Source organism: Chrysemys picta, chromosome 20 (genome assembly GCF_011386835.1).
Source record: "Chrysemys picta bellii isolate R12L10 chromosome 20, ASM1138683v2, whole genome shotgun sequence".
NCBI lineage: Eukaryota > Metazoa > Chordata > Testudines > Emydidae > Chrysemys > Chrysemys picta.
The window spans coordinates 493,067-517,706 of record NC_088810.1 but is presented as its reverse complement, the minus strand read 5'-3'; the positions used below and the strand labels follow the sequence as shown (position 1 = coordinate 517,706).

At 62.0% G+C, this 24,640-nt stretch overlaps 1 protein-coding gene across 1 annotated transcript in view; it reads right to left on the bottom strand.

Moving 5' to 3' along the window:
• The window catches only part of LOC101946241 (hemicentin-2-like), a 94,020-nt gene extending 73,813 nt beyond the window's left edge, over window positions 1–20,207 (bottom strand). Inside the window, exons 1-8 of the mRNA XM_065574632.1 lie at window positions 20,132–20,207; window positions 18,959–19,318; window positions 10,717–10,992; window positions 10,179–10,439; window positions 9,921–10,019; window positions 9,685–9,776; window positions 9,413–9,454; window positions 9,021–9,064 (exon numbers count right to left, since the gene is read on the bottom strand). Coding sequence (XP_065430704.1) covers window positions 9,021–9,064; window positions 9,413–9,454; window positions 9,685–9,776; window positions 9,921–10,019; window positions 10,179–10,439; window positions 10,717–10,992; window positions 18,959–19,318; window positions 20,132–20,186 — 1,229 coding nt within the window. The 5' untranslated portion in view covers window positions 20,187–20,207. The remainder of the gene's footprint in view (window positions 1–9,020; window positions 9,065–9,412; window positions 9,455–9,684; window positions 9,777–9,920; window positions 10,020–10,178; window positions 10,440–10,716; window positions 10,993–18,958; window positions 19,319–20,131) is intronic.
• Window positions 20,208–24,640: the final 4,433 nt, after the last annotated feature.

The following is a 24,640-nucleotide window of genomic DNA, read 5'->3' as shown; positions in this document are numbered from 1 at the left end:
GCCCCTGTGCCCGACGGCAGCCCGGGCTCGCCTGTGTGTTTTAGAAAAGGGGGGGTGGGTCTTTTGAAGGATTTATTAGGAAAACTGAATGTCTGAAGCTCCAAGCGTTTAAGGCTCAAGACGAATACTCAGATTGTGCATCTAAAAATCTACGCAAGGATTTTTCAGAGATGTGAATTTATAATCTTCTGCCACACACGACTGAAATATCTTTAAAGCAAATTTTAAACTCAGGTCCTGCAGAGTGACATGTTCGGAGTAACTATGACAGTGACACACAGCTGGTTTTGTCAGTAAATTCAGAACCTGTCAGTGTATCCCTGGGGGTCGGCAAATACCTGTGAAATGGCTTCCTTACCCCTCAATGGCTCTTTAACAGTTTCACTGCTGTGCTAATGGGCCCGGCCGGCTGGAGGCTTTTTCACTTTCAGTTCCTAGATCCCCTCAGAGCAGTGGTTCCCAAACTTTAACAACCTGTGAACCCCTTTCACTAAAATGTCAAGTCTCATGAACCCCATCCTAAAAATGCATATTTCCAGGGATTTTCTCCTTTAGCTGAGTATAAATTATAAAAAGAAGTGATCTTGGAAATATAAAATGTGATTTTATGACATGCTTATTACACACTATTTATTATTAATTATTATTTATCATTACAGTATTTTTATTACATTATGAAAACGGCAACACTCTTCCAGGATCTCACTTTCGTAGCTTGTATCACTTTGAATAAGTCTGTTATAAGACAAGGCTCCTATGTTTCATCAAGGAGTATCAGATGCGAAACAGCATGAACGTATTTAAGAAGCCAACTCAAAGAGTTCCTCCTACACAAGCACTCAGGTCTTGAGCAGTCCAGGCCACCTCCCTTTCCATTTCTTATAAGGAGTTTTGAAGTTTAAATTTCCTCAGTGTGATCGATATGCTTGCTTTGAGCTGCTTAGCTCTTGGAAGTCTAGAGGCTCCGGGCTGCTTGCCCCGTGCTGCCCGGGGTCCCTATGGACAACTCTGTCCGCCATTAGGGAATTTTTTCCCAAGAAACCCCTGTAACACTTCATGAACCCCCAGGGGTTCATGAACCCCAGTTTGGGAACCACTGCCTCAGAGGAACCACACCAGGCCGCAGCAGCCAGGGGTGGTGGGAGCCTGCGGGAAGGGTCAGAACAGGGAGAGGTTAGGGTTGCCATATTTCAACAATCGAAAAAGAGGACACGGGGTGCCACGCTAGCCCCGCCCCCCCCACTTCCCATCCACCTCAGAATCCCCCTAAATCCTACTTGTCCCCCCCCCACCCTAACTGCCCCCAGGACCCTACTCCCTAAGTCTCCCTGCTCCCTGTCCCCTGACTGCCCCAACCCCGACAGCCCCCACAGAACTCCCAACCAATCTAACCCCCCGTTCCCTGTCCCTTACCTGCCTCGACCACTCTCTACACCCCCTTCTCCTGACAGCCCCCCCGAACCCCTGACCAATCTAACCCCCCGTTCCCTGTCCCTTGCCTGCCCCAACTGCTCTCTACACCCCCTTCTCCTGACAGCCCCCCCGAACCCCCGACCAATCTAACCCCCCCGTTCCCTGTCCCTTGCCTTCCCCAATCGCTCTCTACACCCCCTTCTCCTGACAGCCCCCCCAGAACCTCTGACCAATCTAACTCCCCCGTTCCCTGGCCCCTGCCTGCCCCAACCGCTCTCTACACCCCCTTCTCCTGACAGCCCCCCCAAACCCCCGACCAATCTAACCCCCCCGTCCCCTGCCTCCCCCCCCCCCCCGGCCGAGGGGGAGCTGTGGGCTCCTCGTGCAGCCAAACACTGGGGCGCTGCTCTGCGGGGGAGGAGGGAGCGGGGGAGGGTCTCTGGCTGCTAGAGGCCCCAGTGGCTGCGAGCGGGTTTCAATCAGGCCCAGCCGTCCAATCAGCCGCGCCGCACTCTGCATGAGGGGAAGGGGGAAATCCCGAACATTTCTACCTTATTAGAAATCCCCCCCGGACGGCCATTTACAGCTGAAATTCCGGAATTGTCCGGGGAAACCCAGACGGGTGGTAACCCTAGGATAGGAAGGGGGCCCCGACTGACCCCCCCACGCCCTGGCCTCTCGCTGCCCAACTGAGACTCTCCCCCCCCCCGCAGCCTCCGTCCTGGGATCCTGCCTCCAGCCGGCGCCGGCCCAGACCCCAGTGACCATCGTCCTCACCCCGCCGAGCCCCGTGGTGGGAGGGGGTGTCAGCCTGGCCCCGCAGCCACCGCCACAGGGCTTCGTGTCCTGCATGTGGTACCGATCAGCGATCAGCACTGATGGAAACAGCCGGATCCTCACCTACTACCCACTAACACCTCCCGTTCATCAGAACGGCTCGGCCCACACGGGGCGGGAGACAGCGGGGCCGGGCTGCGCCCTGAACATCGCGGGGTTAACGCTCAATGACACCGGGAACTACACGGTGCTGATAGCGAGCTGGACTAGTCCTGATCTCTACATCACGGTGCATCTGCCCGTCTATGGTAAGTGCCAGCCCCGGGAGCTGCGCTGACCCCGTCCGTGTCCCCCCACCCCCGCCATCCCCGCCCCAGCGATGGGGCTCTGGGCGTCTCCCCCGGGGATGAGCCCGGCTGGTGAGGGGCTGTCAGAGTCTGGCCCCCCCAGGGCGGGGGTGTCCCCACATCCCCCAGGGTGTCTCTGACCCCTCCCTGTTTCCCCAGAGCTGCAGGCTGCACAGTGGGGTGTGTACGACCAGCTGCGGAGATGAGCCCCCCCACCCCCCTAGGGGCCCTGGTGCATGCTGGGAAGACCCCTGTATCACGGGGGGGGGGGGGGGGGGCTCAGACCCACCTGCTCTTTTATAGCCGCTTTGCTAAATTCACGAATACCCCCTCCCCCATCGGCCTGGCGTTTTGGCGCCTACGGGGTGGGGTGGGGCTCATGATGTCACCGTGGGGCCCTTTGCAACGGGAATCCCCAGATCCAGCCCCCCCCCCGGGCCTTTCTGCAGCGGGGGGGGGAGGGGTGGAGCTGGACACTGTTGGGGTCACACTCACCAGTCCCTGAAACTGGACCCAGTGCGGGGGGGGGAGGGCTGGTCCTGGGGGGCACCGGGGGCTGGAATCCAGCCTGGGTGGGGGGTCAGCGCTTGACCTGGGGGCAGTGGGAGCTGGCCCAGGATGCCACTGCTGGAGCAGGAGCCGGCGCCCGGAGCCAGAGCTGGGGGCTGGCGAATGCCGGGGTCCCGCGTGCGGGTCCTGACCCAGCCCCCCAGCAAGGCCCAGTGGGGGCGGCTCATCGGGGGAGGGGGGGCTCTGCCTGTCAGCGTCTCCTGGGCGTTGCTGGGCTCAGCTCCTGCTCCGGGACGGGTCGTCCCTCGTGCCCAGTGAGCGGCTGGTGCTGTCCCCTGACAACCGGACCCTCACGGTGCTGGGTGTCACCCGGGGCGACGCCGGCGCCGGCACCTACCAGTGCGAGGTCAGGAACCCCGTCAGCACCAACCGCAGCGAGCCCAGCACCGTGACACTGGCCTGTGAGTAACTGCAGCCCCGTCCCCCGGCCGCGCTGCCCCTGGCCCTGCCGGCATCACCCAGCCACAGAGATGCGGCTGCCTCTGGGGGGCGGTGGCTGTTTATACGGGGAACCCAGTGCCCCCGAGTGGTGCTAGTGCCTGTGCAGCAGGGGGTGGGGGCTCAGTAGGGGGCGCTCTCCCTCTGCAGGCCCCAGTGCGGTGCTAGGGGGCCTGGGCTGCAGGGAGTGGGGTGAGGGGATTGTGGCTGAACCGTCTGATCCCTCCCCCCACCCCCCCGCCCCCCCAGTCTCTACTCCAGACGCCCCTCGTCCAGTTCTCTCTGCTGGAGCCATCGCCGGGATCGTCATCCGGTCACTAGCGGGGGCAGTGCTGGTCGGAGTCGGGGTCTATTTCCTCAGTGAGTAACAGCCCCCCCCCCGCCGGAGAGCCAGGACTCCTGGGTTCTATCCCCAGCTCTGAGAGGGGGGGGGGGGGGGCTGGTGGATTAGAGCAGGGGGGGGCGCTGGGAGCCAGCACCCCAATTCCAGCACCTCTGATGATTCCCCCCCCCAGGTTAAGGCCACCAGAGCAAGACCCCCAGGCGGAGCGAGATGACCCCCCCAGAGTACGAGAACCAGCCCCCCGCAGTCGGGGCAGTCCCAGCGGTGAGTGACAGGCGCTCAGGTCTCCTGCTGTCCCAGCCCTGGGGTCCCCCCTTCCCAGACCTCGGCCGGGGTGTCACAGCTCTGCAGGCCGGTGCCCTCACCCGGCTCTGAGACATTCCCTGGGGACCCCGTCAGCCTGCTGGTCCTTGGGGTCCCACTCTCCCTGGGGTCAGCCCCTTGGCTTCCCCACCCCCGGGGCCGACCCTCGGAGCCTGCAGCCCCCTGGGTCACCCCAGGAGCCCCCCTGGGTAGGACACAGTGGTGCTGGAACAGTTTTTGGAGTGGGGGTGCTGAGCTGTACCCCCCCTTACCCCGTCCGTGCCCCTCACCGCCCCCTAGAGCTGGGGTCAGGAGCCGTGGCTCAGGGACGGGGGGGGACACAGACAGGTGTGAGGTGGCGGAGGCTGGGGCCACAGCTGGGGGGGTGCGGAGCCCCAGGCGTGGGGCTGGCAGCCGGGACCCCACATGCAGGGCCGGCGGCCGAGTGGGACCCAGGGCTGGCAGCGGAGCCCCAGGCAGTAGCGGGACTGGTGGCCGGGACCCAGGCAGCAGGGGCACAGAGCTGGCGGCTCACTCCCGACCCGCAGCCCTCTCCCTTCTCCCCTCTCTCTGTGGGGGTCAGGAGTGTCCCAGTCTCCTGGGGCTCATCAGCCCCCCTCCCCCCGGGCTCGTCTGGGGGCGTCTCTCGTGTCCAGTGACCCACCTGTCTCATTCTCTTCCCCAGACCCCACCCGGGAGCCCACCCGACACCAGCCCCACGTATGAGGTAGGTGCCAGCCTGGGGGTCCGAACTTGATGTGGGGAGAGGGGAGCTGCCCCCCATATAGGCCCTGTGGCTGAGAACGGGGCTGGTTATCACATCTCTGGAATATGGGGGGTGGGGACAGAATCACCCCCTCAAGGGAAAGGCTGGGGCCCAAGGCTGGGTGAGAGGCTATGAGGGTTCCCAGCTGGGGGTGTGATAGGGAGGGGGGCCCCGTGTTGGCAGGGGGGCTATAGGGTACCGAGGGGAGAGGGGCCCCAGGGGGATGGGCTGTTGGGGCTGGGGGGAGGCCCCTGGGGGGTATCCCCAGCTTCCCAAGAGGCATCTCTGACCCCTCCCCATTTCCCCAGACGCTGCAGCCGGGACAGTGGGACGTGTACAACCAGCTGCAGAGATGAGGCCCCCCAGTGCCCTGGTGCATGCTGGGAAGTTCCCTGTATCGTGTGGGGGGGGTCTCTGCTGGGGGTGTCAGACCCACCTGCTCTTTTACAGCCACTTTGCTCAGTTCACTAACCACCCCCCGCCCTGGGGGGGTCACTAGACCCGGGGGGGCTCTGGGACAGGCTGGCATCCAGCCTGGGGGGGAGGGGACCCCCTTAGCCTTCGGGTTGAGCCAGGGCCAAGGAAGCGGCTGGAGGAGAGAGATGCTGGGATCCCACAGCAGTGTGTGGGGGGGGTCCCCGAGGTCTCTCCCCAGAAGGCCCCTGGCTGACCCCAGAGCGGTTGCCGTGGGTTTGTCACAGGAACCCAGCGCAGCCCTGGCCGTGTGCCCCCATTGGGGGGCCCAGGGCAGCTGTGGGGTCTGGGACCGCAGGAGAGGGGGGCAAGTTACCACCAGGACTGCGATTACTCTGCCATGCACGGTGCGGGGGCAGCCCGGCCGCTCGGTACCGGCCAGAGCCCGTTTTTCCCTTTCTGCGCCGTGAGCGTGTGTCCTGGGCGCTCCGACTCGGCAAGTACCGGGGCCCAACACCAGCCTGGGACGCGTCCACCCAGCTGTGACAGGAGCTGTGGGAGCGCGAATAGAGACCCAGAGTCAGGCCAACGAGAGCCTGGTGCATGCTGGGAGCCCAGTGCATGCTGGGAGGCCTCACAAAAAACCCTGAAAATGTGACCCAGATATGACCAGCGCTGCCTGAGTCTGCAGAGAGCCTGAGCCGATCGCTCTGGGAGAGCCAACAGCTGCCCCATCCCTGGCTCTGTGATGTTAACTCTGGTCCCTATTGACAACAGGGCTGTGCTCTTAACACTTTCGTTTCTGGTGACTTGGGAACATCCAGCCAATGGGTCAACCTCCCAGCTCTGCCCCACCCCCAATTCCCAGCTGCGGGCGGTGCGGAGAACGGGCAGCAATACCTGGTGGGAGGGGCCAAGGGTAACCGGCAGGAACAGGAGCGGGTGGAGGGCCTATGAAGGAGCGTGAGACCCAGTGACAGACACCCCCGGGAAGTCACCCCCCCACATGACCGCACACACACACACACACTGTTCCCTAGCAGCCGAAGGGGAAGTGGGCGGGTGCGGCTGGGAGGGGACAGTCTCAGCCAGGAGGGGCCCTGTGGGGCTGCCCTGTCTGTGGGTCCAGGCTCACAGAACAGACCCCCCCCCCCGGATGGAGACAGGTCCTGGCGCGGGTGCTGGAACTAGGGGGCTGCCGCCCCCCCCCAGCCGGACGTGGTTTCCATCATACGCAGGGTTTGCAGTTCGGTTCAATGGCTCTCAGCCCCCCACTGTCCATATGGCTCCAGTGCCCCTGGGTCCTGCTGCAGCGAAGGGCAAAGCCCAGAGGGTCCCAGCCCAGGGGTGCAAATCAGGCCTGTCCCAGCGGGGTCGCCCCCCGGCTCACCAGGAGGAGGACTGAGAGCTCCCTCCCGGGGCAGCCCCTGTCCGGCTGAGCCCTGCGGGGGGCTGGGCCGCGCTTCGCCAGCAGGGGGCAGCAGCGAGTGCCCAGCCCGGCCGGGCTCCGGGCCAGATGCACCCGGGTCCCCTTGGCCCTGCTGGGGCCGGATCGCGCCGGGGGCTCCCGCGGTCTGGCTGCTTCGCGGGTGGAGCCTTTGCTCCCCTCTGATCCCCCCTGACCCCCCTCCACAGGCAGCACAACCCCCTGCTCAGCCCTCAACAAGTCAGTGATCGGCCCCCCCAATTGCCCAGTATCCCCCTGGGGCGCCCAGCCCCTGGTGCTGCCACTGGCCGAGTTCCCAGCTCCCCCCCAAGGCCCAGAACCCCCAGCTGAGCAGTGACCCCCCCCAGCCAGCGCCCCGCTCAGCCCCGGCACGGCCAAGCCTGACAGAGAAAACCAGGCTGAGTGTATGGACCAGCCAGAGCCCAGAGCTGGGAGAAGGAGCCGCTGGGGGCTCCTGTTATTTACTCCTCATAACACAAGAACTAGGGGTCAGCAAATGAAATGAACAGGCAGCAGGTTTAAAACAAACACAAGGAGGTATTTCTTCACTCAACACACAGTCAGTCTGTGGAACTCCTTGCCAGAGGAGGTTGTGAAGGCCAAGACTAGAACAGGGTTAAAAAAAGAACCAGTCCAGTTCATGGAGGATCGGTCCATCAATGGCCATTAGCCAGGCTGGGCAGGGATGGTGCCGTAACCTCTCTTTGCCAGGAGCTGGGAATGGGCGACAGGGGATGATCACTGGATGGTTCCCTGGTCTGTTCATTCCCATCGGGGCACCTGGCACTGGCCACGTTTCAAAGACAGGACACTGGGCTAGATGGACCTTTGCTCTGACCCAGTCTGGCCGCTCTTATGTTCTTATGGAGTTAACGGGACAACGGGTGGGACTGTTCTTAATGTTTTCACTGAAAACTGTGTGGGTGCCTCAGTTTCCCCTATGCATTTCTTAAGTCTCTAGGGGGTGAGATTGTTGCAGAGCAAAGGGCCAGTCCACATAAATGGCCGACACTGTCTCCTGGCAATTAATGGCCGGGGCCATTCCCCCTGCAAGGTGGTGCTAAAGGTGTTGGAAAACAAAGAGATCAGGTGACCTCTGGCCCGGGAAAGAGGAGGAGGGGCTGGAGGGGGTTTCAGTTTGGAGCTGGCTGGGGACTAGGAGTGAGGGCAGACGGGGGTGTCTGGCTCACTAGGCCCCAGAATGGACCCAGCTGAGGGGTCCCGTTCTCTGTACCTACAAGCTCTGTTTTAGACCGTGTCCCTGTCATCTAATAAACCTCTGTGTTCCCGGCTGGCTGAGAGTCACGTCTGACTGCGAAGTGGGGGTGCAGGACCCTCTGGCTGCCCCAGGACCCCGCCTGGGCGGACTCGCTGTGGGACGCGCACGGAGGGGCAGATGCTGAATGCTCCCAGGAGAGACCCAGGAGGTGAAGCCGTGTGAGCGTCTTGCCCTGAAGACAGTCTGCTCCGAGGGAGAGGAGGCTCCCCAGAGTCCTGACTGGCTTTGTGGGGAGCAGTTCCAGAGCATCGCCCGGGGACTCCGTGACAGGGTGAGATGGAGAATAAACTGGGAACGCGCGTCCCAGCACCCCAACATCCCGAACCCGCTCCTGGCAGCTCCTGCGGGGTAGAGCCCCCCCCCAGCATCCGGCTGTCCCCGGCTCCCAGCCGGCCGGGCTCCAACTCTCCCTGCAGGAAACAAACCCGCTGACAGCTGCTCCCCTCGGGGCAGGACCCTGGGTGCCCCCCCACGATACCTCCCCCCAAGCCAGCGTCTGTCCTCAGAAACACGCCCCCCCACCCCGGCACTGGGCGCTTTTCCCTGCCGGCTGCTTCCCTGGGGCTGGTGCAGACGTTGCTGGGGCCTGGCTCCGGGTGGAACCAGCCGCCTGGCGAGCTCGGCACCACCCAGTGCCCCCAGAACCGGGCACAGAGAGAACGGCCCGGTGCCTCCTGTCTGCCAGGGACGGGCCTGGCGCCTCCCGCTGCCCGGCTGGAACCAGCCGCTGGGACCCAGGCCAGACACAGCTCCGGCCGTGCCCCCGGCACACGGCTCACCACAGTCACTGCACCCAGCGCTGCCGGCTCTGGGCAGGGACCTTCCGAGCCCCTTTGGGGGCTGGTCTGGAGACGTCAGAGCCGGGGGCCCTGTGAACCCCTCGGTGCCCTGTGCCATGCACTGGGGGCAGGAGGGGGCGTCACTTTTTCAGCTCCTCGTACACGTCCAGCTGTCGGGGCTGCAGCGTCTGGGGGAAACGGGGACGAATCAGCCAGAGATGCCCCAGGGTAGAGCTGGGAACCCCGTCCCGTAGGGCTCAGCCCCCCACTTCCCCCAACAGTCCCTCCCACCCCAGGGGCCCATCCCCCCACCGAGCCCCAAAAGCCCGAGTGCTGGGCCCCCCCCAGCCCCTCCCTTCAGCCCTGGGGCTCCCAGCTGGTCCCCCTCTGGCTCACTCTGCCCCCCCCCAGCTCTGGGATGTGATAACCAGCCCCGTTCCCAGCCATAGGGCTTGTTGGGGGGGCAGCTCCCCCTTCCCCCACTGGGTCCAAACCCCGCTCAAGGGGAGGATACAGCGCAAGGGGCCGGTGCTCACCTGGTACGTGGGGCTGGGGTCAGGGGGGTTCCCGGGCTGGGCCTGGGGGAGACAGAGGCAAGGGAGTCATTAGCACCAGACCCCAGAGACCCCCCAGCTGAGCTCAGGGGGTGGGGGTGGGACCCTGGGACAGTCAATGGGACCCAGGGTTTGAGTAAGCCCCCCTCCCCCGCCCAAAGGGGACAGGGTAAACTGGCTGGGGGCTGCAGGTCAGGACTGAGGGGCACCCACAGAGCACTAGCAGGGGGTGGGTCTGAGCCCTTGTCACTCACCACTGGCCCTGCCCAGGATGTAGGGGGTAGGTTCTCATACACCAGGACGGGTGCCCCGTTCTCCTTGGGGGTCTCGTTCCGGCAGCGAGTGTCTGGGAGGAATCAGCAGAGATGCTGGAATTGGGGTCCTGGCTCCCAGCCCCCCCGCTCTAACCACTAGACCCCACTCCCCTCCCAGAGCCAGGGATAGAACCCAGAAGTCCTGGCTCTCCAGGGGGGGAGGGGCTGTTACTCACAGAGGAAATAGATCCCGACTCCGACCAGTGCTGCCCCCACCAGTGACCCGATGACGATCCCGGCGACGGCCCCGGCAGAGAGAGCTGGGGGAGAGGCGTCTGGAGGAGAGATGCGGGGGGAGGTTGGATCAGACGTTCAGCCACAATCCCCCCACCCGGCTCCCTGCAGCCCAGCACCCCCTAGCGCCACACTGGGGCATTGGTGCCAGCACTGGGATCTCTGTGTCTGCAGCGCGTTGCTCCATCCCGGGGACTCACCCGTCCCTGTCACCCACACGGCGACAGACGCCGAGGCAGTGCAGCAGGTGCCGGGGTTGTGAACCCGGCACTCGTACGTGCCCTGCTGAGCCCAGGTCGTGGGGTTAAAGGTCAAGCTGCTCCCGGTCTCCTTAGTGTCGGTGCCATTGAGAACCCAGCAATAGCTCGGGGCTGGGACGGAGTCGGCGACGCACGTCAGGGTCAGAGGGGACCCGAGGGTAATGGATCCCGACTGGTCTATCTTGGCTGAGTCCGGCCCATCTACACAGAGAGGGAGGGCATCAGGCGGGGTACCAGCGAGGGATCCCTGTATAACCAGCCGCAGCCCTCTGCCCCAGGGGGTCGTAACTCAGCACAGCGCGAAGAGTCCCCATATAAACAGCCCCTGTATCATGCCCAAGAGGGACCAAACCTCAACACCAGGTGAGGGGGCCCCGTATAATCTGCCCGTTTCCCACCCCAGAGGCAGCTGCATCTCTGGGTGATGCCGGCAGGGCCAGGGGCAGCGCGGCCGGGGGACGGGGCTGCAGTTACTCACAGGCCACCGTCACGGTGCTGAGCTCACTGCGGTTGGTGCTGATGGGGTTCCCGACCTTGCACTGGTAGGCGCCGGCGTCGTCCCGGATGGCACCCAGCACCGTGAGGGTCCGGTTGTCAGGGGACAGCCCCAGTCGATCACTGGGCGCAAGGGACGCCTCATCCCGGAGCCAGAGCACGGTGTCGGCACTGGGGGAGCTGTTACACGTGAGGGTGAAGGTCCCGTTCTCTAGCACGAGGGTTTGGTTTGGCATCACCGTGGGCCTGGGCAGCATTTCTGTGCAGGGAACAGAGAGCGCGTTACCATGTGTCCGTGTTGCTCCATGCGGGATTGGGGCTGCTGTCCTGCGGGACTGGGGCAAGGGTGCTGGTGTTGCTGCCATGTGAGGTTGTGGGAAGGGTCCTGCGGTGTCGTGGGAAGGGTCCTTCGCCCTTTGCCCCTCAGAGCTGCGGAGGCGGGCGGTCGCCTTCTGGGGTCCAGCAGAGGGTCCGTCTCCCCGGCGTCGAGTCTCACAGTTATGGGTGCCTCCCTGAGGCTCTGGCTCTCGGAATCCTGTGATTTTTGGGAGACTCTCGGCTGTGGTTCAAAGGGAGAGCGACGCTCCGGCTCCCAGGCTTCGGCCCGACAGCAGGGTTTTCAAGCCGATCCCATGACAGTTCAGGCCGGACTCAGTCGCGACCCCACAGGTCTCTTGGTGCCACCGGACGCCCCGTGGGCACAGCCGTGTGCCGGTTCCTTGCCGACCCCCCGACCCGGACGGAGCTGCCCATCCCAGACCCAGGCCGGGGGTGGGGGTGACCCCGCTGGTGCATCATGGGCAGTCAGCCACAGCCGCTCTCACTGACCCCGGGGAGATCAGGGAGACCCAGTGGGGTGACGGGGGCAGCCCCCCAGCCTAGCACTGCCCCCCATTCCTACCCAGCCCCATAGCTCAGCAAGGGCCTCACAGCCCCAGGCCCCCTGAGTTCTCCCCACGGCCCACGAGAGTCCGACTGGGGAGGGGGAGTCCGGACTCCACTGGCTAAAGTGACCCCGCTCAGTTCGGTCTCGAAGGGGGGAGAGGTGTGACGAACTGGGCCTGTTCTTACTGTGGTCTGTGAATGCTGACAGGGGAGTGTGGCTAGGATAGACTGCATTGGGGGATGGGAGACTGACCGAGGGAGAATACCTGAGCATGTAACATGAGAACCCAGGAAGGGGTTAGAGGCCAGGTGACACCTTGGCCCGGGAAACTGAACAAAGGCTGTGGGAGGGGTCGCTGAAGGGAGAGTTGGAGGAGCTACCTGGAGAGATGGCTGGGAGGCAGACGGGGCTCTGACCTCCCAAGGGGGCTGGGGCGCCCTGAGACCCCAAGATGCGCCTAAGTGTGGGGGGGTCCTGTTGTCTGTGCCTGCAAGACCTGTCTTGGACTGTGATCCTGTCGTCTAAATAAACCTTCTGCTTTACTGGCTGTCTGAGAGTCATGGTGAATCGCAGGAAGCCGGGGGGGGCAGGACCTTGTGTCCCCTCACACTCCGTGACACAACCCCCCCGCCCGGGGGGCTTGGAACATCCCCTCCCGTCTGTTCCCTCAGGGCAGCCCCCCCCCATCACCCTGTCCCCCTCCGAGCTCCCTGTCCTGCCCGCTGGCTAATTCACTCTCCAGCACCCCTTGCTGGGGGGCACCGAGCAGCATGGGGGCCTTGGGGGGCAGGCGCACCAGGAAGGAGCCAGTAAGTCCCAGGAGAGAATCAAGAAAGTGAAGGAGGAAACAGCGGCTCAGAGAGATGGTGCCTCCCCCTCCCCACCCAATCTGCCCCACCCGCTACCCACCCCCAGGAGACAGCGCCGGGGCCAGCAGCGCCCAGATCTCAGGTGGGGACACAGACCCGGTGCACGGCTGGGGGCCTGGAGCCAGCCCGTAGGCTGATAGTGGGTACAGACCGACACCCCCCCCCAACCCCGGCAGAGCCATGGCCACATGCCCGGCCCAGGTGGGAACCAGCCGGAGGCACCAGGTGGACAGGAATGTGCTGTCGGAGCTGCAGTGGGGCGTTCCACAGGGGACAGATGCCCCGGAGGGGCGGGGGGCAGAGACAGGACGGAGCTGGGAGGGAGAGACGGGCACAGAGCAGGGCACTCGGACTGATCGGACGGGTCGGGCACCGCTTGGAAAGCGACAGGTGGCGTCCGGCCCAGCTGCGGCATGGCTGGGAGCAGCCCCCACAGGACAGAGCCCACGGGGTGGAGCTGGGCCCTGGACAGGACCAGAGCGAAGGGGGATGTGGCTGGACTGACAGTGAACTAGCCGAGAGCGCCCAGCACGGGGAGCGGGATTGGCGCAGGCAGTGACAGGTGATAGAGCAGTGTCTGATCCAGACAGACGGGAGCGTCCCCTGGGGAACAGAGCCCGAGGGGTGTGACGAACTGGGCCTGTTCTCACTGTGGTCTGTGAATGCTGACAGGGGAGTGTGCTGGGATAGTCTGCATTGGAGGATGGGATCTGCCCGGGGGCGCATTCCTGGGTGTGTAACATGAGAACCCAGGAAGGGGTTGGAGGCCAGGTGACTCCTGAGCCAGGGAAACTGGACAAAGGCTGTGGGAGGGGTCGCTGAAGGCAGAGTGCTGGTAGCGAGCTGGAGAGATGGCTGGGAGACAGAGATGGCTCTGACCCCCCCCCGAAGGGGGGCGGGCTGGAATGCCCGGGGACCCCAAGCTGGACTTAACTGAGGGGGTCCTGTTGTCTGTGCATGCAAGACCTGTCTTGGACTGTATTCCTGTCATCCAAATAAACCTTCTGCTTTACTGGCTGGCTGAGAGTCATGGTGAATCGCAGGAAGCCGGGGGTGCAGGGCCCTGAGTCCCCCAATACTCCGTGACAACTGGTGGCAGCGGTGGGATCTACTGCACCCCGTGGACGGCACTTCCTGCAGTAAGTGACTGGGGAGCAGTAAAACGAAGGGGGATTGACGGGGACCAGGCCTGCTGAAGAGTGGGAGAGAGACGGTTATTACCCCTGGGAGTGTGTGACCAGCGAGAAGGACTTTTGCAGTAACAGGGTCCCCCGGGGGGATCGCAGCGAGTGGTCCCAGGGGCGGAGGAGTCTGCAGCTCGACCCTGGCAGAGAGGTGGTGACCTCGAGAAGGGCTGGCACACTAGGGGGCCCCCTGGGAACTGTGGGGAGCTGTGAGCACACAGGCCGGTGAGTGGCCAGCAGGAAGATGTATGCCAAGCGGCTTAAGAGCGACCTGGTGGAGCTGTGCAAGCAGAGGCGGCTGCGCATTGGGAGGCTCACCAAAGAACAGCTCATTGCCCGGCTGGAGGCGGAAGATCGCGCGAATGAACTGATCCCTGTGTCTCAGGGAAGCAGCCTGGCAAATGCAGCGCAGGCACCAGAGTCTGTCCCAGCTGGGAGTGGTCAGCCGGCTGCTGAGGGCTTCCCGAGACCCCTCCTTCCTATGCCTAGGGGAAGGGTGGGGAGGAGCCCAGCAAATACCGAAGGCGCCGTGACCCTCCCGTCCAGCAGGGGATCCCCCCGGCGACGTTCGGCATCCGTGGAGCGGAATTGGCTGGAATGGGAGAAAGAGCTAAAACTGAGAGAGCTGGAGGATCGTGAACAACAGAGACAGCATGAACGGGAGGAGAAAGAGAGACAGCATCAGCGTGAACGGGAGGAGAAAGAGAGACAGCATCAGCGTGAAGAGAGACAGAGACAGCATGAACGGGAGGAGAATGAGAGACAGCGTCAGCATGACCTGGAACTGGCGAGATTGAAGGGCAGCGAACCCCCGGCTGCGGTGAGTGAGGGGGGACCCAGGACTGCACGGAGCTTTGATAAGTGCATCATGGCCCCATACAAGGAGGGGGAGGACATGGATGACTTCCTGGAGGCCTTTGAGACGGCCTGCGAGCTGCACCGGGTTGATCCCGCGGACAGACTCCGGGTCCTTACCCCCTTACTGGACCCCAAATCCGTGGCATTGTACCGCCAACTGGAAGAGGCAGAGAAAGGGGACTACGAACTATTCAAAAAGGCCCTGCTACAAGAGTTTGGGCTGACTCCTGAGATGTACCGGGAAAGGTTCCGGGGTCAGGATAAAACCCCTGAGATCTCATATCTGCAACTAGCCGCCCGCATGGAAGGATACGCCAGCAAGTGGGCTGATGGGGCCCAGACGAAGGAGGACCTGGTCAAACTGCTGGTACTGGAGCAACTGTATGAGCGGTGCCCATCTGACCTGAGGCTGTGGTTGGTGGACAGAAAGCCAGAGAACCCGCGACAGGCAGGCCGGCTGGCCGATGAGTTCGTAAAGAGCCGGTCAGGAGATAAAAGGGAGGAGTCCCAAAGGAGCAATCCCACCACAACGCAGAGAGAGAGTCACCATGGGACCTCCCCGTGGGAAAATACAGAAAAACCCCATCAGAGGGGAACATCCGGCATCAGGACCATCCGACCCACTCAAGGGGACCCATGGGACATGGGCTGCTACCACTGTGGCCAAAAGGGCCACATACGGGCCCAGTGCCCCAGGCTCAGGGACAGACTGAGCAGGCCGAACCCACAGAGGGTTGACTGGGTAGAGACCCAGCCCGGCGAGAGGCAGCATTCCCAGGAAAGGGGGGCTGGCAGAGTACCACCTGCTAAGGAGGGAGGAGAGCCCCAGGCCAGCTTCTCTGGGGGGCCAGATGCTCCGGATTCAAAGTTCTCCGTTTACAGGGTTGGCGCGGGGCTGTCCCTGCGGAGCGAGTGCCTTGTTCCCCTGGAGGTGGATGGGAAGAAAGTTTATGGTTACTGGGACACGGGCGCAGAGGTGACACTGGCCCGGCCCGAGGTGGTGGCCCCAGATCGGGTGGTGCCCAACACCTTCCTGACCCTGACCGGGGTGGGCGGGACCCCATTCAAGGTTCCCGTAGCGAGGGTACACCTGAAATGGGGGGCCAAGGAGGGCCCCAAGGACGTGGGAGTGCACCACCATTTGCCCACTGAGGTGTTGATGGGGGGGGACCTAGAGGACTGGCCAAGCAGCCCCCAGACCGCCTTAGTTGTGACCCGCGGTCAGAGCCGGCGAGGGGCACTGCGCCCTGGCCTTGGGGGGGGTGCCTTGCCTGAGGCGCAGGACCCTAACCTGGTGGGGAGGGAACGCCCAGGGACGCGGCTCAGGGAGGCTGCAGCTTCGGACCCAGCGGGCGAGAAAGAGCAGGTGGCCATCCCTGTCCCAGCTGCTGAGTTCCAGGCCGAGGTGCAGAAAGATCCCTCCTTGCGGAAGATAAGGGACCTGGCCGACCTCAATGCGGTACAGACCATGGGACGAGGTGGCCGGAAAAGGTTCCTGTGGGAGAAGGGGTTCCTGTACCGAGAATGGGCTCCCCCAGGGAAAATGGAGTCAGGGGGGAGCAGGAGGCAGCTGGTGGTACCCCAGAAGTATCGCCGCCAGCTGCTGTGCCGGGCCCATGACATTCCTCTCTCAGGGCACCAGGGAACCTGGCGTACCCAGCAGAGGCTGCTACGGAGCTTTTACTGGCCTGGGGTCTTTGTTACTGTCCGACAGTACTGCGGATCCTGTGACCCCTGTCAGAGGGGGAGGAAGGCCTGGGACAAGGGGAAAACAGCTTTAGGACCCTTGCCCAGCATAGAGGAGCCTTTCCGGAGGGTGGCCAAGGTAAAAAGGGCGGCTCTGAACCAAGAGAGCCCAAAGCACAGACCTCCAGACTGGAGCGCTGGGAGAAGACCACAGCCCAGTTGGAGCCCCAGAGGTAGGGGGGTGGGAAAAGGGCACAGGCCGCATAAACCTTCCCACATGCGAACTGCGAGTGCCATCAAGCACCCCAACCTAAGGGGGGGCGTGAAACTGGAGGGGCCTGGTGTAATTCTCACCAAGGAATGGGAGGGATGCGGGGGCATCCATGGGAACGGGGGTAGGTTCGAACTTCCCCGGGTCACTGGCTAAAGTGACCCTGCTCAGTTCGGTCTCGAAGGGGGGAGATGTGACGAACTGGGCCTGTTCTCACTGTGGTCTGTGAATGCTGACAGGGGAGTGTGCTGGGATAGTCTGCATTGGAGGATGGGATCTGCCCGGGGGCGCATTCCTGGGTGTGTAACATGAGAACCCAGGAAGGGGTTGGAGGCCAGGTGACTCCTGAGCCAGGGAAACTGGACAAAGGCTGTGGGAGGGGTCGCTGAAGGCAGAGTGCTGGTAGCGAGCTGGAGAGATGGCTGGGAGACAGAGATGGCTCTGACCCCCCCCCGAAGGGGGGCGGGCTGGAATGCCCGGGGACCCCAAGCTGGACTTAACTGAGGGGGTCCTGTTGTCTGTGCATGCAAGACCTGTCTTGGACTGTATTCCTGTCATCCAAATAAACCTTCTGCTTTACTGGCTGGCTGAGAGTCATGGTGAATCGCAGGAAGCCGGGGGTGCAGGGCCCTGAGTCCCCCAATACTCCGTGACAAGGGGTGAATCCAGAACTGAGCTGAAGACCCCAGACCCGGCTCCAGAGCCAGGGAGAGCCCAGGGTGCAGGAACGGTGCTGACCCGCGGGGTTGGTGCACAGAGTGACAGTGGACGTCCCATGCAGACAGGGAGCCCGGCTGGAGACAGGACAGATCCGGAGTGGGGCACAGGCTGGACAGACAGAGGGGGGTGTGGTGCCCGGCTACTCACCGGCACCTCGATCTCCGTGCTAGCCGTGAGGGGTTGTGAGCCTGGCACTTGTACGTGCCCACCTGATCCAAGGTTGTGCTATTAATGGTCAAGCTGCTCCCGGTCTTGTTAGCAGGGGCGGCTCTAGTTTTTTTGCCGCCCCAAGCACGGCAGTCAGGCGGCGTTCGGCAGCTTGCTTGCGGGAGGTCTGCCGGTCCCGCGGCTTCGGTGTATCCACGGCCGAATTGCCGCTGAAGCTGCGGGACTGGCGGACCTCCCACAGGCAAGCCGCCGAGAGCTCCCTGACTGCCGCCCTCGCAGGGACCGGCAGGGCCCCCCCGCGGCTTGTCGCCCCAGGCACGCGCTTGGAGCGCTGCTGCCTGGAGCCGCCGCTGCTCGTTAGTGTCGGTGCCATTGAGAACCCAGTGATAGCTCGGGGCTGGGACGGACTCGGTGACACACGTCAGGGTCAGAGGGGACCCGAGGGTCAGGCCGATGGGTCCTGGGGGGTCTATCCTGGCGGAGTCTGGCCCATCTACACACAGTGGGAGGAGATCAGGGGGAGGGATGGCACCAGTAAGACCAAGTATAAACAGGTGCCATGTCCCACCCCAGAGGCAGCCGCATCTCTGTGGCTGGGTGATGCCGGCAGGGCCAGGGGCAGCGCGGCCGGGGGACGGGGCTGCAGTTACTCACAGGCCAGCGTCACGGTGCTGGGCTTACTGCGGTTGGTGCTGACAGGGTTCCCGACCTCGCCCTGGTAGGCGCCAGCGTCGCCCCGGGTGACACCCAGCACTGTGAGGGTCCGGTTGTCAGGGGACAGCCCCAGCCACTCACTGGGCGCGAGGGACGACCCGTCCCGGAGCCAGAGCTGAGCCCAGCAATGCCCTGGAGACGCTGACAGGCAGAGCCTCCCTCCCCCCCGCCATGAGCTGCCCCCACTGGGCCTCGCCGGGGGACTTGGTCACTACCCGCACGTGGGATCTGGGCATTCGCCAGCTCCCTGGGCAGGTGCCAGCCCCCAGCTCTGGCTCCGGCCCTCCGGCTCCTGGATGCCAGCTGGTCCCAGTGCCCCCCACTGAGCCCCCCAGGGTCAGCCCCCCCCCTGGCTGGGTGCTATGGGTCCAGTTTCACCTTCAGGGACTGGTGAGTGTGACCCCCCCAACAGTGCCCGGCTCCCCCCCCCCGCTGCAGACAGCGGGGGGGGGCTGGATTTGGGGAGCCCTGGTGCAAAGGGCCCCACAGTGACATCATGAGCCCCCCTCCCCCGTAGGCTCCAAAACTGAGCAAAGTGGGTGTAAAAGAACAGGTGGGTCTGACCCCCCCCCCGTGATACAGGGGTCTTCCCAGCATGCACCAGGGCCCCTGGGGGGCCTCATCTCCGCAGCTGGTCGTACACACCGCACTGTGCAGCCTGCAGCTCTGGGGAAACATGGAGGGGTCAGAGACACCCTGGGGATCCGGGGACACCCCCACCCTGGGGGGCCCAACCCCCCCACAGGCCCCTGACAGCCCCTCACCAGCAGGGCTCATCCCTGGGGGAGACGCCCAAAGCCCCATCGCTGGGGGGGGGGAGGGGAAGGGCAGGGCCCAGGGTCAGCCCAGCTCCTGGGGGTGACACTTACCATAGACGCGCAGAGTCACTGGGATGGAGAGGAAAGCAGGGGTCTGTATCTGCACCGTGTAGGTCCCGGTGTCGCTGAGCGTTAACCCCGCGATGTTCAGGGCGCAGCTCGGCCCCGCTGTCTCCCGCCCCGTGTGGGCCGGGCCGGGGGTCTGAGGGGGGCTTGTAGCTGGACTGTAACTGAGGATCCGGCTCTTTTCATCAGTCACGGTCGCTGATCGGAACCAGCTGCAGATCACCAAGTTCTCTGGCGGTGGCGGTGGGGCCAGGCTGACGCCCCCTCCCACCACGGGGCTCGGCGGGGTGATGGTCACTGGGGTCTGGGCCGGCGCCGGCTGGAGGCAGGAGCCCAGGACGGAGGCTGCGGGTGGGGGGAGACCAGAGAGACTGATACTAACTGGTGCCCCTCACTCCCGACCTGCAGCCCCTCTGCTTTCATTTGCACTGTCTCCTGTTACAGCCCTGTGTGTCCCGGACACCTGGGTCCCCCCTGCCCCCACTCCACCCTCTCAGCTGCAAGGGACCCCTCGCCAGGTGCCGCCCGGCGCCTTTTCCTGCAGCGGGACCTGCCTCGACCCAGGGGCGGCGTCTCTGGGCCGGGACCCTGGAGTCCGGACCCACAGGCAGGGCAGCCCCATGGGGCCCCTCCGGCCTCAGACTTCCCCTCCCAGCCTCGTCCGCCCACTTCCCCTTCGCTTTGGAGGAAGGAACCTCTGGGGCGGGGGAGGGGTCTTCTCCCTTCTCCCCCCTCCCCCCGTGGGGTGCCAGGTCCCTGGGTCTCTGCGTGGGGCTGGTTCCGCCTGCTAGATCTGGGGGAGGGAGTTCAGTGGGGGGGGTCTGGGTGTCTCCCCCCACCCCAGTGCTCTGGGACAGAGACACAAACAGCTGATCCCTGCTAATCTCCCCATGCAAAGCAGAAGCTGGGGGGAACAATGGGGCTTCTATGGGGTCCCCAGGGCTTTGGGGCGCAGCCTCGGGGGAGCCTGGGATGGAACCAGTCTGGGGAGGGAAGTGTCAGACCCCCCCTCCTGCTACCCCAGCCCTGGGGTCCCCTCACCCAGCTCTGCCGGTGCCCCTCAGTCCCGACCCGCAGCCCCTCGGCTTTCATTGACACGGGCTCCTATTGGAGGCCTTTGTGTCCCGGACACCTGGGTCCCACGTTCTCCCCTCTGACCTGCCAGGAGAATCCCCGTCCAAGGGCCGCCCGGTCTGTGGGGGATTCGCCCCATCGCCTGTCGCTGCTGGGGGAAGTAGGAGGTGGGGGGAGCGGAGCTGGCACGAAGCACCTCCCTTGCCCGGCCCAGACACGGGGGGTGGGGGGGGGCGGTGTAGCAATCCGGTCGCTGCAGCCTCAGGGGAACTCCAGACGGACTCTATAGCGAACTCCAGCCCCGCCCCCGCTGCTCCTTCGAGGGGGGGGTCTGGCCCTGGCAGATGCGGGGGGAGGCGCACATGGGGGAGAAATCGTCCCCTGGGGGGCTGGGGCATGGAAGAGGACAAGGCTCCCCTGCCTCCAGGAATCCCCCCCCAGCTCCCCCCAGATATTGCCCCCAGTGGAGGTTGTGTGAAGGGGGGGGCTCATCCCTGGAGGCCACCCATGGGAAGTGGGGGGGCACAGAGAGACAGACCCTCTGTTAGGTTGTGGGGGGCACAGGGGGACCCCTGTGTGTCAGGGGGCAGAGCCCAGACTGACGGGCACCTGGGACATTGCTGGAACCCAAAGCCACCCCCCCCCCCGGCGGGATGGGCCGGGGCTGGGGGGGGGCAGGGGGTGGGAACAGGACACACAGGATGAGGCCCCCGGGCACAGACACCCGGAGCTGGGCTGGGCAGCCTGATCCCGACACGCCTGTGGGGCCACATGTGTCCACTCCCCCACCCCGCCCCACACACAGATCAGGGCCCGTCCCGTCCAGCAGGGGGCGCAGGGACACACGCGGGGCCGGGGGGCGGGAGGGTTCCACTAGCTGCGTCCGGCGGTTCCCGGCGTTGCTGAGCGTTACCCCGGGATGTCGGGGAGTCGCCGGCCCGTTGTGGCTGCCCCTGGGGCCGTGGGGCCGAGCAGGGGCTGGGGGGGGGCCGTCGGGCTCCATCCGCGCTCGCTGAGCGGTGCCAGCCGCAGGCCAGGGGCTGCAGGGCCAGGCCAGCTCCCCGCCCCTCCCGGGGATCTGTGGGTCGGGGCGATGGGGAGCTGAGCTCCTCGGCCTCCAGAAAGCGACCAACCTGTCCGGCTCCCAGGTGCTGCTCCCACCCCCAGCACCAGCCTGGCCGCGCCTCTGCCGAGGAGCCGGAGGGAAACGCCGGCCGCTTCCAGGAGCGCACACAGGCACAGTCTGAAGGGGAGCATTTAAACCACGCTGGCATTGCCACACATCAGCTGTGCAAGGGGCTCTATTTCTGCCAGGGGTTAGTGACATTTCTGCTTGTTTACTGGAGGTGCAGGAACAGGTGGTGGGACCTGGCCAAAAGGGACAAGTGAAGCTGTTCATTTCCCGCAAGGGGTGAGGGATAGATCCGTGTATATGCGCGCGGGACTCACCCCTGCGGCGCCTCCTGCTCGTGTCCTGGGAATTAGCTCGTTTCCAGCCTTGGAGCGCTCTCTGCAGGCCGGTGTCCCACTGCCGCTGGGCCCCCACATCCCTCACTGGACTCCGGTGCCCTGTTATCTCATAGACTCATAGACTCATAGACTTTAAGGTCAGAAGGGACCATTATGATCATCTGGTCTGACCCCCTGCATGCTGCAGGCCATAAAACCGTCCCTACCCCTTCGCTGGACTCTGCTGTTGAAGTCCCCAATCCTGTTTTTAGTGACTTCAATCGGCAGAGACCCTCCTGCTAGAGATCCCTGCCCCATGCTGCGGAGGAAGGCGAAAAACCTCCAGAGGCTCAGCCAATCTGACCTGGAGGAAAATTCCTTCCCGACCCCAAATGTGGCGATCAGTAAAACCCCGAGCATATAGGCAAGAGTCTCTAGCCTGACCCCTGTTAGCCATTATACTATTTACCTACCATTGCTTGGCTTTCCTTGACTACTATGTTTTACCATTAAACCATTCCCTCCATAAACTTATCTAACTTTATCTTAAAACCAGACAGGTCCGTCACCCCCACCGTTTCCCTCGGTAGGCCGTTCCAATATTTCACCCCTCTGACGGTCAGAAACCTTCGTCTAATTTCAAGTCTGAACTTCCCCACGGCCAGTTTGTATCCATTCGTTCTGGTATCCACGTTAGTACTAAGCTGGAATAATTCTTCTCCCTCCCTTGTATTAATCCCTCTAATATATTTAAAGAGAGCAATCATATCCCCTCTCAGCCTTCGCTTTGTCAGACTAAACAACCCAAGCTCCTCTAGTCTCCTTTCGTACGACAGCTTTTCCATTCCTCTGATCATCCTAGTGGCCCTTCTCTGCACCCGTTCCAGTTTGAGTTCATCTTTTTTAAACATGGGAGACCAGAACTGCACGCAGTACTCCAAATGAGGTCTCACCAGCGCCGTATACAACGGAAGCAGGACCTCCTTATCCCTACTAGATATACCTCGCCTAATGCATCCCAAGACAGCATTGGCTTTTTTCACAGCCACGTCACATTGTCGACTCATAGTCATCCTGCGGTCCACAAGGACCCCTAGGTCCTTCTCCTCTTCCGTTACTTCTAACCAATGCGTCCCCATCTTGTAACTAAAATTGTTATTAGTCATCCCCAAGTGCATCACCTTACACTTTTCACTATTAAATTTCATCCTATTTCTGACACTCCAATTCACAAGCTCATTCAAGTCTCCCTGCAGAATATCCCTATCCTCCTCCGAATTTGCAACTCCTCCCACCTTCGTATCATCCGCAAACTTTATCAGCCCACCCCTGCAATCGGTTCCGAGGTCAGTTATAAATAGATTAAATAAAATGGGTCCCAAAACCGAACCTTGAGGCACTCCACTAGTAACCTCCCTCCAACCTGACAGTTCACCCTTTAATACGACCCGCTGCATTCTGCCCATTAACCAATTCCTTATCCACTTCTGGATTTTCATATCGATCCCCATGTTTTTCAGTTTAACCAATAATTCCTCATGGGGTACAGTATCAAACGCTTTACTGAAATCCAGGTATATTAGGTCCACCGCATTTCCCTTATCTAATAAATCCGTTACTTTCTCAAAGAAGGAGATCAGATTCGTTTGGCACGATCTGCCCTTCGTAAAACCATGTTGTAATTTATCGCAATTGCCACTACCCTCCAGGTCCTCCACTAGTTTCTCTTTCAGAATTTTCTCTAACACCTTGCACACTACAGATGTTAGACTAACAGGCCTGTAGTTACCCGGATCACTTTTTTTCCCTTTCTTGAAAATAGGAACCACATTAGCTATTCTCCAGTCTAACGGGACCACCCCCGAGTTTACAGATTCATTAAATATTATCGCTAACGGGCCTGCTATTTCCCGCGCCAATTCCTTCAATATTCTCGGATGTAGATCGTCCGGTCCTCCCGACTTAGCCCCATTAAGGCGTTCAAGTTTTGTTTCTACCTCGGATACGGTAATCCCCCATCCCGAGTGCCCCTCTATAGTGGTGCTAGTATCCCTAATACCTTCATTGGCCTCATTAAACACCGATGCAAAATATTCATTAAGATATTGCGCCATGCCTAGATTGTCTTTAATCTCCTCTCCGGTAGTAGTCTTCAGCGGTCCCACTTCTTCTTTCTTTGCTTTCTTCCTATTTATGTGGCTGTAAAACCTCTTACTATTGCTTTTAATTCCCCTCGCTAGGTCCAACTCTACACGGCCTTTGGCCTTTCTCACTCTATCTCTACATTCTCTGACTTCACTTAGGTACATTTCCTTACTGATCCCTCCCCTCTTCCACTCTTTGTACGCTTCCTGTTTTTTCCTAATCGCCCCTTTGAGTCGGTCGCTCATCCAGCTCGGTCTAAATCTCTTGCTTAGTAATCTTTTTCCCTTTTTTGGAATACAGACCTCCGACAGCTCATGCATCTTTAACTTAAAGTAATCCCAGGCTTCTTCTGCTTTTAAATCCATTAATACGTTTGCCCAATCCACTTCCCTTACCAGTCCCCTTAGTTTGTTAAAATTGGCCTTTTTAAAATTATAAACCCTAGTCTTTGATTTAATTCTGTTACTCCTTCCATGTATTTTAAACCGAATTAGCTCATGATCACTGGAGCCCAAATTGTCCCCTACTACCACTTCCTCAACGAGGTCCTCACTACTTGCTAGAATCAAATCTAAAATGGCCTCCCCCCTCGTCGGTTCAGTTACCACTTGATGGAGGAATTGATCAGCAAGCACTTCTAGGAACATCTGAGCCCTGTTATTGCTACTAGCGTTTGTTCCCCAATCTATATCCGGGAAGTTAAAGTCCCCCATAATTACACAGTTTCTGTTAGTAATTACTTCTCTAAACACATTAAATAGTTCCTTATCCATATCCTGGGTCGATCCCGGCGGTCTATAGCACACTCCAAGCACTATCCCCGGAGTGGCTCTAGTAGTCCTATTACCCAGTGTGAGTATTGCCCAGACGGACTCTGTGTTGTCTAATCCATCCACTATTATTTCTTTACAGTTTATTTCACTATTGACATACAATGCCACCCCCCCACCTTTACCCTTGTTCCGGTCTTTCCTAAACAGCGCATACCCCTCCATACCT